Source organism: Myxine glutinosa, chromosome 6, assembly GCF_964187855.1.
Source record: "Myxine glutinosa chromosome 6, kmMyxGlut1.1, whole genome shotgun sequence".
NCBI classification, from domain to species: Eukaryota; Metazoa; Chordata; class Myxini; order Myxiniformes; family Myxinidae; genus Myxine; species Myxine glutinosa.
Genome location: NC_136266.1, coordinates 62913380 through 62930081, shown reverse-complemented (window position 1 = coordinate 62930081; position 16702 = coordinate 62913380). Strand labels below are relative to the sequence as shown.

The 16702-nt window shown below is 39.8% G+C and overlaps 1 protein-coding gene across 1 annotated transcript in view; it reads right to left on the bottom strand.

Annotated features, from left to right (window-relative positions):
• LOC137429858 (protein QNR-71) overlaps window positions 1–16702 on the bottom strand; it is a 58961-nt gene that overhangs the window by 14962 nt on the left and 27297 nt on the right. The window contains exons 6-7 of the mRNA XM_068120168.2: window positions 16263–16592; window positions 15547–15672 (exon numbers count right to left, since the gene is read on the bottom strand). Coding sequence (XP_067976269.2) covers window positions 15547–15672; window positions 16263–16592 — 456 coding nt within the window. The remainder of the gene's footprint in view (window positions 1–15546; window positions 15673–16262; window positions 16593–16702) is intronic.

Sequence of the window (16702 nt, the reverse complement as noted above, 5' to 3'; positions counted from 1 at the left end):
TGGGAAATGTTTTGGTTTGGATGGGAAATGTTTTGGTTTGGATGGGAAATGTTTTGGTTTGGATGGGAAATGTCTTGGTTTGGATGGGAAGTGTTTTGGTTTGGATGGGAAATGTCTTGGTTTGGATAGGAAATGTCTTGGTTTGGATAGGAAATGTCTTGGTTTGGATGGGAAATGTTTTGGTTTGGATGGGAAATGTTTTGGTTTGGATGGGAAATGTCTTGGTTTGGATGGGAAATGTCTTGGTTTGGATGGGAAATGTCTTGGTTTGGATGGGAAGTATTTTGGTTTGGATGGGAAATGTCTTGGTTTGGATAGGAAATGTCTTGGTTTGGATGGGAAATGTTTTGGTTTGGATGGGAAATGTTTTGGTTTGGATAGGAAATGTTTTGGTTTGGATGGGAAATGTCTTGGTTTGGATAGGAAATGTCTTGGTTTGGATGGGAAATGTTTTGGTTTGGATGGGAAATGTTTTGGTTTGGATGGGAAATGTTTTGGTTTGGATGGGAAATGTTTTGGTTTGGATGGGAAATGTTTTGGTTTGGATGGGAAATGTCTTGGTTTGGATAGGAAGTGTTTTGGTTTGGATAGGAAGTGTTTTGGTTTGGATGGGAAATGTTTTGGTTTGGATGGGAAATGTTTTGGTTTGGATGGGAAATGTCTTGGTTTGGATCGGAAGTGTTTTGGTTTGGATGGGAAGTGTTTTGGTTTGGATGGGAAATGTTTTGGTTTGGATGGGAAATGTTTTGGTTTGGATGGGAAATGTTTTGGTTTGGATGGGAAATGTTTTGGTTTGGATGGGAAATGTTTTGGTTTGGATGGGAAGTGTCTTGGTTTGGATGGGAAATGTTTTGGTTTGGATGGGAAATGTTTTGGTTTGGGTGGGAAATGTCTTGGTTTGGATGGGAAATGATTTGGTTTGGATGGGAAATGTCTTGGTTTGGATGGGAAATGATTTGGTTTGGATGGGAAATGTTTTCGTTTGGATGGAAAATGTTTTGGTTTGGATGGGAAGTGTTTTGGTTTGGATGGGAAATGTTTTGGTTTGGATGGGAAATGTTTTGGTTTGGATGGGAAGTGTTTTGGTTTGGATGGGAAGTGTTTTGGTTTGGATGGGAAATGTTTTGGTTTGGATGGGAAATGTTTTGGTTTGGATGGGAAATGTCTTGGTTTGGATGGGAAATGTCTTGGTTTGGATGGGAAATGTCTTGGTTTGGATGGGAAATGTTTTGGTTTGGATGGGAAATGTTTTGGTTTGGATGGGAAATGTTTTGGTTTGGATGGGAAATGTCTTGGTTTGGATGGGAAGTGTTTTGGTTTGGATGGGAAATGTCTTGGTTTGGATAGGAAATGTCTTGGTTTGGATAGGAAATGTCTTGGTTTGGATGGGAAGTGTTTTGGTTTGGATGGGAAGTGTTTTGGTTTGGATGGGAAATGTTTTGGTTTGGATGGGAAATGTTTTGGTTTGGATGGGAAATGTCTTGGTTTGGATGGGAAATGTCTTGGTTTGGATGGGAAATGTTTTGGTTTGGATGGGAAATGTTTTGGTTTGGATGGGAAATGTTTTGGTTTGGATGGGAAATGTCTTGGTTTGGATGGGAAGTGTTTTGGTTTGGATGGGAAATGTCTTGGTTTGGATAGGAAATGTCTTGGTTTGGATAGGAAATGTCTTGGTTTGGATGGGAAATGTTTTGGTTTGGATGGGAAATGTTTTGGTTTGGATGGGAAATGTTTTGGTTTGGATGGGAAATGTTTTGGTTTGGATGGGAAATGATTTGGTTTGGATGGAAAATGTTTTGGTTTGGATAGGAAATGTCTTGGTTTGGATGGGAAGTGTTTTGGTTTGGATGGGAAGTGTTTTGGTTTGGATGGGAAATGTTTTGGTTTGGATGGGAAATGTTTTGGTTTGGATGGGAAATGTCTTGGTTTGGATGGGAAATGTCTTGGTTTGGATGGGAAATGTTTTGGTTTGGATGGGAAATGTTTTGGTTTGGATGGGAAATGTTTTGGTTTGGATGGGAAATGTCTTGGTTTGGATGGGAAGTGTTTTGGTTTGGATGGGAAATGTCTTGGTTTGGATAGGAAATGTCTTGGTTTGGATAGGAAATGTCTTGGTTTGGATGGGAAATGTTTTGGTTTGGATGGGAAATGTTTTGGTTTGGATGGGAAATGTTTTGGTTTGGATGGGAAATGTTTTGGTTTGGATGGGAAATGTCTTGGTTTGGATGGGAAGTGTTTTGGTTTGGATGGGAAATGTCTTGGTTTGGATAGGAAATGTCTTGGTTTGGATAGGAAATGTCTTGGTTTGGATGGGAAGTGTTTTGGTTTGGATGGGAAGTGTTTTGGTTTGGATGGGAAATGTTTTGGTTTGGATGGGAAATGTTTTGGTTTGGATGGGAAATGTCTTGGTTTGGATGGGAAATGTCTTGGTTTGGATGGGAAATGTTTTGGTTTGGATGGGAAATGTTTTGGTTTGGATGGGAAATGTTTTGGTTTGGATGGGAAATGTCTTGGTTTGGATGGGAAGTGTTTTGGTTTGGATGGGAAATGTCTTGGTTTGGATAGGAAATGTCTTGGTTTGGATAGGAAATGTCTTGGTTTGGATGGGAAATGTTTTGGTTTGGATGGGAAATGTTTTGGTTTGGATGGGAAATGTTTTGGTTTGGATGGGAAATGTTTTGGTTTGGATGGGAAATGATTTGGTTTGGATGGAAAATGTTTTGATTGGGATGGGAAATGTTTTGATTTGGATGGGAAATGTTTTGGTTTGGATGGGAAATGTCTTGGTTTGGATGGGAAATGTCTTGGTTTGGATGGGAAATGTTTTGGTTTGGATGGGAAATGTTTTGGTTTGGATGGGAAATGTTTTGGTTTGGATGGGAAATGTCTTGGTTTGGATGGGAAGTGTTTTGGTTTGGATGGGAAATGTCTTGGTTTGGATAGGAAATGTCTTGGTTTGGATAGGAAATGTCTTGGTTTGGATGGGAAATGTTTTGGTTTGGATGGGAAATGTTTTGGTTTGGATGGGAAATGTCTTGGTTTGGATGGGAAATGTCTTGGTTTGGATGGGAAATGTCTTGGTTTGGATGGGAAGTGTTTTGGTTTGGATGGGAAATGTCTTGGTTTGGATAGGAAATGTCTTGGTTTGGATGGGAAATGTTTTGGTTTGGATGGGAAATGTTTTGGTTTGGATAGGAAATGTTTTGGTTTGGATGGGAAATGTCTTGGTTTGGATAGGAAATGTCTTGGTTTGGATGGGAAATGTTTTGGTTTGGATGGGAAATGTTTTGGTTTGGATGGGAAATGTTTTGGTTTGGATGGGAAATGTTTTGGTTTGGATAGGAAGTGTCTTGGTTTGGATGGGAAATGTCTTGGTTTGGATGGGAAATGTTTTGGTTTGGATGGGAAATGTTTTGGTTTGGATGGGAAATGTTTTGGTTTGGATGGGAAATGTCTTGGTTTGGATGGGAAGTGTTTTGGTTTGGATGGGAAATGTCTTGGTTTGGATAGGAAATGTCTTGGTTTGGATAGGAAATGTCTTGGTTTGGATGGGAAGTGTTTTGGTTTGGATGGGAAGTGTTTTGGTTTGGATGGGAAATGTTTTGGTTTGGATGGGAAATGTTTTGGTTTGGATGGGAAATGTCTTGGTTTGGATGGGAAATGTCTTGGTTTGGATGGGAAATGTTTTGGTTTGGATGGGAAATGTTTTGGTTTGGATGGGAAATGTTTTGGTTTGGATGGGAAATGTCTTGGTTTGGATGGGAAGTGTTTTGGTTTGGATGGGAAATGTCTTGGTTTGGATAGGAAATGTCTTGGTTTGGATAGGAAATGTCTTGGTTTGGATGGGAAATGTTTTGGTTTGGATGGGAAATGTTTTGGTTTGGATGGGAAATGTCTTGGTTTGGATGGGAAATGTCTTGGTTTGGATGGGAAATGTTTTGGTTTGGATGGGAAATGTCTTGGTTTGGATGGGAAATGTTTTGGTTTGGATGGGAAATGTTTTGGTTTGGATGGGAAATGTCTTGGTTTGGATGGGAAATGTCTTGGTTTGGATGGGAAATGTTTTGGTTTGGATGGGAAATGTTTTGGTTTGGATGGGAAATGTCTTGGTTTGGATGGGAAATGTCTTGGTTTGGATGGGAAGTATTTTGGTTTGGATGGGAAATGTCTTGGTTTGGATAGGAAATGTCTTGGTTTGGATGGGAAATGTTTTGGTTTGGATGGGAAATGTTTTGGTTTGGATAGGAAATGTTTTGGTTTGGATGGGAAATGTCTTGGTTTGGATAGGAAATGTCTTGGTTTGGATGGGAAATGTTTTGGTTTGGATGGGAAATGTTTTGGTTTGGATGGGAAATGTTTTGGTTTGGATGGGAAATGTTTTGGTTTGGATGGGAAATGTTTTGGTTTGGATGGGAAATGTTTTGGTTTGGGTGGGAAATGTCTTGGTTTGGATGGGAAATGATTTGGTTTGGATGGGAAATGTCTTGGTTTGGATGGGAAATGATTTGGTTTGGATGGGAAATGTTTTCGTTTGGATGGAAAATGTTTTGGTTTGGATGGGAAGTGTTTTGGTTTGGATGGGAAATGTTTTGGTTTGGATGGGAAATGTTTTGGTTTGGATGGGAAGTGTTTTGGTTTGGATGGGAAGTGTTTTGGTTTGGATGGGAAATGTTTTGGTTTGGATGGGAAATGTTTTGGTTTGGATGGGAAATGTCTTGGTTTGGATGGGAAATGTCTTGGTTTGGATGGGAAATGTCTTGGTTTGGATGGGAAATGTTTTGGTTTGGATGGGAAATGTTTTGGTTTGGATGGGAAATGTTTTGGTTTGGATGGGAAATGTCTTGGTTTGGATGGGAAGTGTTTTGGTTTGGATGGGAAATGTCTTGGTTTGGATAGGAAATGTCTTGGTTTGGATAGGAAATGTCTTGGTTTGGATGGGAAGTGTTTTGGTTTGGATGGGAAGTGTTTTGGTTTGGATGGGAAATGTTTTGGTTTGGATGGGAAATGTTTTGGTTTGGATGGGAAATGTCTTGGTTTGGATGGGAAATGTCTTGGTTTGGATGGGAAATGTTTTGGTTTGGATGGGAAATGTTTTGGTTTGGATGGGAAATGTTTTGGTTTGGATGGGAAATGTCTTGGTTTGGATGGGAAGTGTTTTGGTTTGGATGGGAAATGTCTTGGTTTGGATAGGAAATGTCTTGGTTTGGATAGGAAATGTCTTGGTTTGGATGGGAAATGTTTTGGTTTGGATGGGAAATGTTTTGGTTTGGATGGGAAATGTTTTGGTTTGGATGGGAAATGTTTTGGTTTGGATGGGAAATGATTTGGTTTGGATGGAAAATGTTTTGGTTTGGATAGGAAATGTCTTGGTTTGGATGGGAAGTGTTTTGGTTTGGATGGGAAGTGTTTTGGTTTGGATGGGAAATGTTTTGGTTTGGATGGGAAATGTTTTGGTTTGGATGGGAAATGTCTTGGTTTGGATGGGAAATGTCTTGGTTTGGATGGGAAATGTTTTGGTTTGGATGGGAAATGTTTTGGTTTGGATGGGAAATGTTTTGGTTTGGATGGGAAATGTCTTGGTTTGGATGGGAAGTGTTTTGGTTTGGATGGGAAATGTCTTGGTTTGGATAGGAAATGTCTTGGTTTGGATAGGAAATGTCTTGGTTTGGATGGGAAATGTTTTGGTTTGGATGGGAAATGTTTTGGTTTGGATGGGAAATGTTTTGGTTTGGATGGGAAATGTTTTGGTTTGGATGGGAAATGTCTTGGTTTGGATAGGAAATGTCTTGGTTTGGATAGGAAATGTCTTGGTTTGGATGGGAAATGTTTTGGTTTGGATGGGAAATGTTTTGGTTTGGATGGGAAATGTTTTGGTTTGGATGGGAAATGTTTTGGTTTGGATGGGAAATGATTTGGTTTGGATGGAAAATGTTTTGATTGGGATGGGAAATGTTTTGATTTGGATGGGAAATGTTTTGGTTTGGATGGGAAATGTCTTGGTTTGGATGGGAAATGTCTTGGTTTGGATGGGAAATGTTTTGGTTTGGATGGGAAATGTTTTGGTTTGGATGGGAAATGTTTTGGTTTGGATGGGAAATGTCTTGGTTTGGATGGGAAGTGTTTTGGTTTGGATGGGAAATGTCTTGGTTTGGATAGGAAATGTCTTGGTTTGGATAGGAAATGTCTTGGTTTGGATGGGAAATGTTTTGGTTTGGATGGGAAATGTTTTGGTTTGGATGGGAAATGTCTTGGTTTGGATGGGAAATGTCTTGGTTTGGATGGGAAATGTCTTGGTTTGGATGGGAAGTGTTTTGGTTTGGATGGGAAATGTCTTGGTTTGGATAGGAAATGTCTTGGTTTGGATGGGAAATGTTTTGGTTTGGATGGGAAATGTTTTGGTTTGGATAGGAAATGTTTTGGTTTGGATGGGAAATGTCTTGGTTTGGATAGGAAATGTCTTGGTTTGGATGGGAAATGTTTTGGTTTGGATGGGAAATGTTTTGGTTTGGATGGGAAATGTTTTGGTTTGGATGGGAAATGTTTTGGTTTGGATAGGAAGTGTCTTGGTTTGGATGGGAAATGTCTTGGTTTGGATGGGAAATGTTTTGGTTTGGATGGGAAATGTTTTGGTTTGGATGGGAAATGTTTTGGTTTGGATGGGAAATGTCTTGGTTTGGATGGGAAGTGTTTTGGTTTGGATGGGAAATGTCTTGGTTTGGATAGGAAATGTCTTGGTTTGGATAGGAAATGTCTTGGTTTGGATGGGAAGTGTTTTGGTTTGGATGGGAAGTGTTTTGGTTTGGATGGGAAATGTTTTGGTTTGGATGGGAAATGTTTTGGTTTGGATGGGAAATGTCTTGGTTTGGATGGGAAATGTCTTGGTTTGGATGGGAAATGTTTTGGTTTGGATGGGAAATGTTTTGGTTTGGATGGGAAATGTTTTGGTTTGGATGGGAAATGTCTTGGTTTGGATGGGAAGTGTTTTGGTTTGGATGGGAAATGTCTTGGTTTGGATAGGAAATGTCTTGGTTTGGATAGGAAATGTCTTGGTTTGGATGGGAAATGTTTTGGTTTGGATGGGAAATGTTTTGGTTTGGATGGGAAATGTCTTGGTTTGGATGGGAAATGTCTTGGTTTGGATGGGAAATGTCTTGGTTTGGATGGGAAGTATTTTGGTTTGGATGGGAAATGTCTTGGTTTGGATAGGAAATGTCTTGGTTTGGATGGGAAATGTTTTGGTTTGGATGGGAAATGTTTTGGTTTGGATAGGAAATGTTTTGGTTTGGATGGGAAATGTCTTGGTTTGGATAGGAAATGTCTTGGTTTGGATGGGAAATGTTTTGGTTTGGATGGGAAATGTTTTGGTTTGGATGGGAAATGTTTTGGTTTGGATGGGAAATGTTTTGGTTTGGATGGGAAATGTTTTGGTTTGGATGGGAAATGTCTTGGTTTGGATAGGAAGTGTTTTGGTTTGGATAGGAAGTGTTTTGGTTTGGATGGGAAATGTTTTGGTTTGGATGGGAAATGTTTTGGTTTGGATGGGAAATGTCTTGGTTTGGATCGGAAGTGTTTTGGTTTGGATGGGAAGTGTTTTGGTTTGGATGGGAAATGTTTTGGTTTGGATGGGAAATGTTTTGGTTTGGATGGGAAATGTTTTGGTTTGGATGGGAAATGTTTTGGTTTGGATGGGAAATGTTTTGGTTTGGATGGGAAGTGTCTTGGTTTGGATGGGAAATGTTTTGGTTTGGATGGGAAATGTTTTGGTTTGGGTGGGAAATGTCTTGGTTTGGATGGGAAATGATTTGGTTTGGATGGGAAATGTCTTGGTTTGGATGGGAAATGATTTGGTTTGGATGGGAAATGTTTTCGTTTGGATGGAAAATGTTTTGGTTTGGATGGGAAGTGTTTTGGTTTGGATGGGAAATGTTTTGGTTTGGATGGGAAATGTTTTGGTTTGGATGGGAAGTGTTTTGGTTTGGATGGGAAGTGTTTTGGTTTGGATGGGAAATGTTTTGGTTTGGATGGGAAATGTTTTGGTTTGGATGGGAAATGTCTTGGTTTGGATGGGAAATGTCTTGGTTTGGATGGGAAATGTCTTGGTTTGGATGGGAAATGTTTTGGTTTGGATGGGAAATGTTTTGGTTTGGATGGGAAATGTTTTGGTTTGGATGGGAAATGTCTTGGTTTGGATGGGAAGTGTTTTGGTTTGGATGGGAAATGTCTTGGTTTGGATAGGAAATGTCTTGGTTTGGATAGGAAATGTCTTGGTTTGGATGGGAAGTGTTTTGGTTTGGATGGGAAGTGTTTTGGTTTGGATGGGAAATGTTTTGGTTTGGATGGGAAATGTTTTGGTTTGGATGGGAAATGTCTTGGTTTGGATGGGAAATGTCTTGGTTTGGATGGGAAATGTTTTGGTTTGGATGGGAAATGTTTTGGTTTGGATGGGAAATGTTTTGGTTTGGATGGGAAATGTCTTGGTTTGGATGGGAAGTGTTTTGGTTTGGATGGGAAATGTCTTGGTTTGGATAGGAAATGTCTTGGTTTGGATAGGAAATGTCTTGGTTTGGATGGGAAATGTTTTGGTTTGGATGGGAAATGTTTTGGTTTGGATGGGAAATGTCTTGGTTTGGATGGGAAATGTCTTGGTTTGGATGGGAAATGTCTTGGTTTGGATGGGAAGTATTTTGGTTTGGATGGGAAATGTCTTGGTTTGGATAGGAAATGTCTTGGTTTGGATGGGAAATGTTTTGGTTTGGATGGGAAATGTTTTGGTTTGGATAGGAAATGTTTTGGTTTGGATGGGAAATGTCTTGGTTTGGATAGGAAATGTCTTGGTTTGGATGGGAAATGTTTTGGTTTGGATGGGAAATGTTTTGGTTTGGATGGGAAATGTTTTGGTTTGGATGGGAAATGTTTTGGTTTGGATGGGAAATGTTTTGGTTTGGATGGGAAATGTCTTGGTTTGGATAGGAAGTGTTTTGGTTTGGATAGGAAGTGTTTTGGTTTGGATGGGAAATGTTTTGGTTTGGATGGGAAATGTTTTGGTTTGGATGGGAAATGTCTTGGTTTGGATCGGAAGTGTTTTGGTTTGGATGGGAAGTGTTTTGGTTTGGATGGGAAATGTTTTGGTTTGGATGGGAAATGTTTTGGTTTGGATGGGAAATGTTTTGGTTTGGATGGGAAATGTTTTGGTTTGGATGGGAAATGTTTTGGTTTGGATGGGAAGTGTCTTGGTTTGGATGGGAAATGTTTTGGTTTGGATGGGAAATGTTTTGGTTTGGGTGGGAAATGTCTTGGTTTGGATGGGAAATGATTTGGTTTGGATGGGAAATGTCTTGGTTTGGATGGGAAATGATTTGGTTTGGATGGGAAATGTTTTCGTTTGGATGGAAAATGTTTTGGTTTGGATGGGAAGTGTTTTGGTTTGGATGGGAAATGTTTTGGTTTGGATGGGAAATGTTTTGGTTTGGATGGGAAGTGTTTTGGTTTGGATGGGAAGTGTTTTGGTTTGGATGGGAAATGTTTTGGTTTGGATGGGAAATGTTTTGGTTTGGATGGGAAATGTCTTGGTTTGGATGGGAAATGTCTTGGTTTGGATGGGAAATGTCTTGGTTTGGATGGGAAATGTTTTGGTTTGGATGGGAAATGTTTTGGTTTGGATGGGAAATGTTTTGGTTTGGATGGGAAATGTCTTGGTTTGGATGGGAAGTGTTTTGGTTTGGATGGGAAATGTCTTGGTTTGGATAGGAAATGTCTTGGTTTGGATAGGAAATGTCTTGGTTTGGATGGGAAGTGTTTTGGTTTGGATGGGAAGTGTTTTGGTTTGGATGGGAAATGTTTTGGTTTGGATGGGAAATGTTTTGGTTTGGATGGGAAATGTCTTGGTTTGGATGGGAAATGTCTTGGTTTGGATGGGAAATGTTTTGGTTTGGATGGGAAATGTTTTGGTTTGGATGGGAAATGTTTTGGTTTGGATGGGAAATGTCTTGGTTTGGATGGGAAGTGTTTTGGTTTGGATGGGAAATGTCTTGGTTTGGATAGGAAATGTCTTGGTTTGGATAGGAAATGTCTTGGTTTGGATGGGAAATGTTTTGGTTTGGATGGGAAATGTTTTGGTTTGGATGGGAAATGTTTTGGTTTGGATGGGAAATGTTTTGGTTTGGATGGGAAATGATTTGGTTTGGATGGAAAATGTTTTGGTTTGGATAGGAAATGTCTTGGTTTGGATGGGAAGTGTTTTGGTTTGGATGGGAAGTGTTTTGGTTTGGATGGGAAATGTTTTGGTTTGGATGGGAAATGTTTTGGTTTGGATGGGAAATGTCTTGGTTTGGATGGGAAATGTCTTGGTTTGGATGGGAAATGTTTTGGTTTGGATGGGAAATGTTTTGGTTTGGATGGGAAATGTTTTGGTTTGGATGGGAAATGTCTTGGTTTGGATGGGAAGTGTTTTGGTTTGGATGGGAAATGTCTTGGTTTGGATAGGAAATGTCTTGGTTTGGATAGGAAATGTCTTGGTTTGGATGGGAAATGTTTTGGTTTGGATGGGAAATGTTTTGGTTTGGATGGGAAATGTTTTGGTTTGGATGGGAAATGTTTTGGTTTGGATGGGAAATGTCTTGGTTTGGATAGGAAATGTCTTGGTTTGGATAGGAAATGTCTTGGTTTGGATGGGAAATGTTTTGGTTTGGATGGGAAATGTTTTGGTTTGGATGGGAAATGTTTTGGTTTGGATGGGAAATGTTTTGGTTTGGATGGGAAATGATTTGGTTTGGATGGAAAATGTTTTGATTGGGATGGGAAATGTTTTGATTTGGATGGGAAATGTTTTGGTTTGGATGGGAAATGTCTTGGTTTGGATGGGAAATGTCTTGGTTTGGATGGGAAATGTTTTGGTTTGGATGGGAAATGTTTTGGTTTGGATGGGAAATGTTTTGGTTTGGATGGGAAATGTCTTGGTTTGGATGGGAAGTGTTTTGGTTTGGATGGGAAATGTCTTGGTTTGGATAGGAAATGTCTTGGTTTGGATAGGAAATGTCTTGGTTTGGATGGGAAATGTTTTGGTTTGGATGGGAAATGTTTTGGTTTGGATGGGAAATGTCTTGGTTTGGATGGGAAATGTCTTGGTTTGGATGGGAAATGTCTTGGTTTGGATGGGAAGTGTTTTGGTTTGGATGGGAAATGTCTTGGTTTGGATAGGAAATGTCTTGGTTTGGATGGGAAATGTTTTGGTTTGGATGGGAAATGTTTTGGTTTGGATAGGAAATGTTTTGGTTTGGATGGGAAATGTCTTGGTTTGGATAGGAAATGTCTTGGTTTGGATGGGAAATGTTTTGGTTTGGATGGGAAATGTTTTGGTTTGGATGGGAAATGTTTTGGTTTGGATGGGAAATGTTTTGGTTTGGATAGGAAGTGTCTTGGTTTGGATGGGAAATGTCTTGGTTTGGATGGGAAATGTTTTGGTTTGGATGGGAAATGTTTTGGTTTGGATGGGAAATGTTTTGGTTTGGATGGGAAATGTCTTGGTTTGGATGGGAAGTGTTTTGGTTTGGATGGGAAATGTCTTGGTTTGGATAGGAAATGTCTTGGTTTGGATAGGAAATGTCTTGGTTTGGATGGGAAGTGTTTTGGTTTGGATGGGAAGTGTTTTGGTTTGGATGGGAAATGTTTTGGTTTGGATGGGAAATGTTTTGGTTTGGATGGGAAATGTCTTGGTTTGGATGGGAAATGTCTTGGTTTGGATGGGAAATGTTTTGGTTTGGATGGGAAATGTTTTGGTTTGGATGGGAAATGTTTTGGTTTGGATGGGAAATGTCTTGGTTTGGATGGGAAGTGTTTTGGTTTGGATGGGAAATGTCTTGGTTTGGATAGGAAATGTCTTGGTTTGGATAGGAAATGTCTTGGTTTGGATGGGAAATGTTTTGGTTTGGATGGGAAATGTTTTGGTTTGGATGGGAAATGTCTTGGTTTGGATGGGAAATGTCTTGGTTTGGATGGGAAATGTCTTGGTTTGGATGGGAAGTATTTTGGTTTGGATGGGAAATGTCTTGGTTTGGATAGGAAATGTCTTGGTTTGGATGGGAAATGTTTTGGTTTGGATGGGAAATGTTTTGGTTTGGATAGGAAATGTTTTGGTTTGGATGGGAAATGTCTTGGTTTGGATAGGAAATGTCTTGGTTTGGATGGGAAATGTTTTGGTTTGGATGGGAAATGTTTTGGTTTGGATGGGAAATGTTTTGGTTTGGATGGGAAATGTTTTGGTTTGGATGGGAAATGTTTTGGTTTGGATGGGAAATGTCTTGGTTTGGATAGGAAGTGTTTTGGTTTGGATAGGAAGTGTTTTGGTTTGGATGGGAAATGTTTTGGTTTGGATGGGAAATGTTTTGGTTTGGATGGGAAATGTCTTGGTTTGGATCGGAAGTGTTTTGGTTTGGATGGGAAGTGTTTTGGTTTGGATGGGAAATGTTTTGGTTTGGATGGGAAATGTTTTGGTTTGGATGGGAAATGTTTTGGTTTGGATGGGAAATGTTTTGGTTTGGATGGGAAATGTTTTGGTTTGGATGGGAAGTGTCTTGGTTTGGATGGGAAATGTTTTGGTTTGGATGGGAAATGTTTTGGTTTGGGTGGGAAATGTCTTGGTTTGGATGGGAAATGATTTGGTTTGGATGGGAAATGTCTTGGTTTGGATGGGAAATGATTTGGTTTGGATGGGAAATGTTTTCGTTTGGATGGAAAATGTTTTGGTTTGGATGGGAAGTGTTTTGGTTTGGATGGGAAATGTTTTGGTTTGGATGGGAAATGTTTTGGTTTGGATGGGAAGTGTTTTGGTTTGGATGGGAAGTGTTTTGGTTTGGATGGGAAATGTTTTGGTTTGGATGGGAAATGTTTTGGTTTGGATGGGAAATGTCTTGGTTTGGATGGGAAATGTCTTGGTTTGGATGGGAAATGTCTTGGTTTGGATGGGAAATGTTTTGGTTTGGATGGGAAATGTTTTGGTTTGGATGGGAAATGTCTTGGTTTGGATGGGAAGTGTTTTGGTTTGGATGGGAAATGTCTTGGTTTGGATAGGAAATGTCTTGGTTTGGATAGGAAATGTCTTGGTTTGGATGGGAAGTGTTTTGGTTTGGATGGGAAGTGTTTTGGTTTGGATGGGAAATGTTTTGGTTTGGATGGGAAATGTTTTGGTTTGGATGGGAAATGTCTTGGTTTGGATGGGAAATGTCTTGGTTTGGATGGGAAATGTTTTGGTTTGGATGGGAAATGTTTTGGTTTGGATGGGAAATGTTTTGGTTTGGATGGGAAATGTCTTGGTTTGGATGGGAAGTGTTTTGGTTTGGATGGGAAATGTCTTGGTTTGGATAGGAAATGTCTTGGTTTGGATAGGAAATGTCTTGGTTTGGATGGGAAATGTTTTGGTTTGGATGGGAAATGTTTTGGTTTGGATGGGAAATGTCTTGGTTTGGATGGGAAATGTCTTGGTTTGGATGGGAAATGTCTTGGTTTGGATGGGAAGTATTTTGGTTTGGATGGGAAATGTCTTGGTTTGGATAGGAAATGTCTTGGTTTGGATGGGAAATGTTTTGGTTTGGATGGGAAATGTTTTGGTTTGGATAGGAAATGTTTTGGTTTGGATGGGAAATGTCTTGGTTTGGATAGGAAATGTCTTGGTTTGGATGGGAAATGTTTTGGTTTGGATGGGAAATGTTTTGGTTTGGATGGGAAATGTTTTGGTTTGGATGGGAAATGTTTTGGTTTGGATGGGAAATGTTTTGGTTTGGATGGGAAATGTCTTGGTTTGGATAGGAAGTGTTTTGGTTTGGATAGGAAGTGTTTTGGTTTGGATGGGAAATGTTTTGGTTTGGATGGGAAATGTTTTGGTTTGGATGGGAAATGTCTTGGTTTGGATCGGAAGTGTTTTGGTTTGGATGGGAAGTGTTTTGGTTTGGATGGGAAATGTTTTGGTTTGGATGGGAAATGTTTTGGTTTGGATGGGAAATGTTTTGGTTTGGATGGGAAATGTTTTGGTTTGGATGGGAAATGTTTTGGTTTGGATGGGAAGTGTCTTGGTTTGGATGGGAAATGTTTTGGTTTGGATGGGAAATGTTTTGGTTTGGGTGGGAAATGTCTTGGTTTGGATGGGAAATGATTTGGTTTGGATGGGAAATGTCTTGGTTTGGATGGGAAATGATTTGGTTTGGATGGGAAATGTTTTCGTTTGGATGGAAAATGTTTTGGTTTGGATGGGAAGTGTTTTGGTTTGGATGGGAAATGTTTTGGTTTGGATGGGAAATGTTTTGGTTTGGATGGGAAGTGTTTTGGTTTGGATGGGAAGTGTTTTGGTTTGGATGGGAAATGTTTTGGTTTGGATGGGAAATGATTTGGTTTGGATGGGAAATGTTTTGGTTTGGATGGGAAATGTTTTGGTTTGGATGGGAAGTGTTTTGGTTTGGATGGGAAATGTTTTGGTTTGGATGGGAAATGTTTTGGTTTGGATGGGAAATGTTTTGGTTTGGATGGGAAATGTTTTGGTTTGGATGGGAAATGATTTGGTTTGGATAGGAAATGTTTTGGTTTGGATGGGAAATGTTTTGGTTTGGATGGGAAATGTTTTGGTTTGGATGGGAAATGTTTTGGTTTGGATGGGAAATGTTTTGGTTTGGATGGGAAATGTTTTGGTTTGGATGGGAAATGTTTTGGTTTGGATGGGAAATGTTTTGGTTTGGATGGGAAATGTTTTGGTTTGGATGGGAAGTGTTTTGGTTTGGATGGGAAATGTTTTGGTTTGGATGGGAAATGTTTTGGTTTGGATGGGAAATGTTTTGGTTTGGATGGGAAATGTTTTGGTTTGGATGGGAAATGATTTGGTTTGGATAGGAAATGTTTTGGTTTGGATGGGAAATGTTTTGGTTTGAATGGGAAATGTTTTGGTTTGGATGGGAAATGATTTGGTTTGGATAGGAAATGTTTTGGTTTGGATGGGAAATGTTTTGGTTTGGATGGGAAATGTTTTGGTTTGGATGGGAAATGTTTTGGTTTGGATGGGAAATGTTTTGGTTTGGATGGGAAATGTTTTGGTTTGGATGGGAAATGTTTTGGTTTGGATGGGAAATGTTTTGGTTTGGATGGGAAATGTTTTGGTTTCGATGGGAAATGTTTTGGTTTGGATGGGAAATGTTTTGGTTTGGATGGGAAATGTTTTGGTTTGGATGGGAAATGTTTTGGTTTGGATGGGAAATGTTTTGGTTTGGATGGGAAGTGTCTTGGTTGAGATAGGAAATGTTTTGGTTGGGATGGGAAATGTTTTGGTTTGGATGGGAAGTGTCTTGGTTGAGATAGGAAATGTTTTGGTTTGGATGGGAAATGTTTTGGTTTGGATGGGAAATGTTGTGGCCTGACTATGAAATGTTTAGACTGAGCTTAGTCCAAAACTGTAGATAATGCGACTAAGATGGAATCAAGGTACCACAGAGCTGTGATTTCTGTAGAAGTTTCAAATAATGAGTTGAGACGGTTATATTTTTTGATATGACGTACTGTACTTGAACTTACCCACAATATTCATGGTGATGCTGTAGTTTCCATATCTGATAACCTGGCAGTGAGGCGCCGGGGTGGTTGGCATGGGTGGTGTTGACATTGTTGTCGTCATGTTGCTTGCTAAGCTGCCAAACATGTCTGACAATAGCATTAACACAATCATATTGCTGTATTACCATCCTTTGCAGTTATATTCCTTAAAATGAAGTAAATCATCAGGATAACTCTAAGGGACTATTTGTATATCACATGAACATTGGAAAGTAGTGAGGAGGATGAGAGGACCATGGAGAGGGAATGGAGAGGATGACTGGGAGAGTTTGAGATGAGGGAGAAGAAAGGAAATGAATTGTGTGTGGGTTGTTTGATGAATATGGAGTAAATGGGAAAGGGAAAGTGGGAGGGAATGATGAAAATCGGCCATTTTTGCCAAACACATTAACACAAGTGTACAAAAAGGAAATGAGTTTGGTGCACAAAGATAATTACATGACGAGATGAAATCAAAGTTAAGCCTTAAGGCCCCTTTTGGAACCTCTTGATCCACCTTTGGGTGATCAATGGCACCTGATGGAGATATTCTTTAAGAAACCCTTTTACAGGTACTACACAGTGTGTATCGGCTCATTAAAGAGGTAGATGATACGTAAACATACGATTGCCATCTGAAAGTCACCATGTGAACCTTTCCAAGAAACATTCAGCAAGTAAAACAGTTGGAAAAATACCGGGTTCATCTGCGCTGTCATCGAAGAAATCGGTCAATGGCAGAATGGTTGCATTTAGGACTCCACACTGGGTGGGTATAATGGCTTCCAGGAACAGGCTTGGCATGAATGATCCCAGAGTGCTGTAGCTGTGGTTTGTGATTGATGTGTTCTCCACCCTCCTTGTGCCATCACCAAAGTCCCAGAAGTAGGTAATATTAGCATTCTGCAGATAATTGCTTGGGTCGTGCAAAATGACATCAAACACCACAGATTTGTTCACCATGAAGATGTTGTCATCTGCTCTTCTGTCCCCAGTTTGTGATAGCTTAACGATGAAAGGCACCTTGTCTGAAACAAGCAATCGGCAACAAATGATATTGCACATCATCGTTGTTTTTTTAAATGAATAATTCATTCGTTCTTTCATTCATTCTCATGCTATTCAAGCAAGATCACCA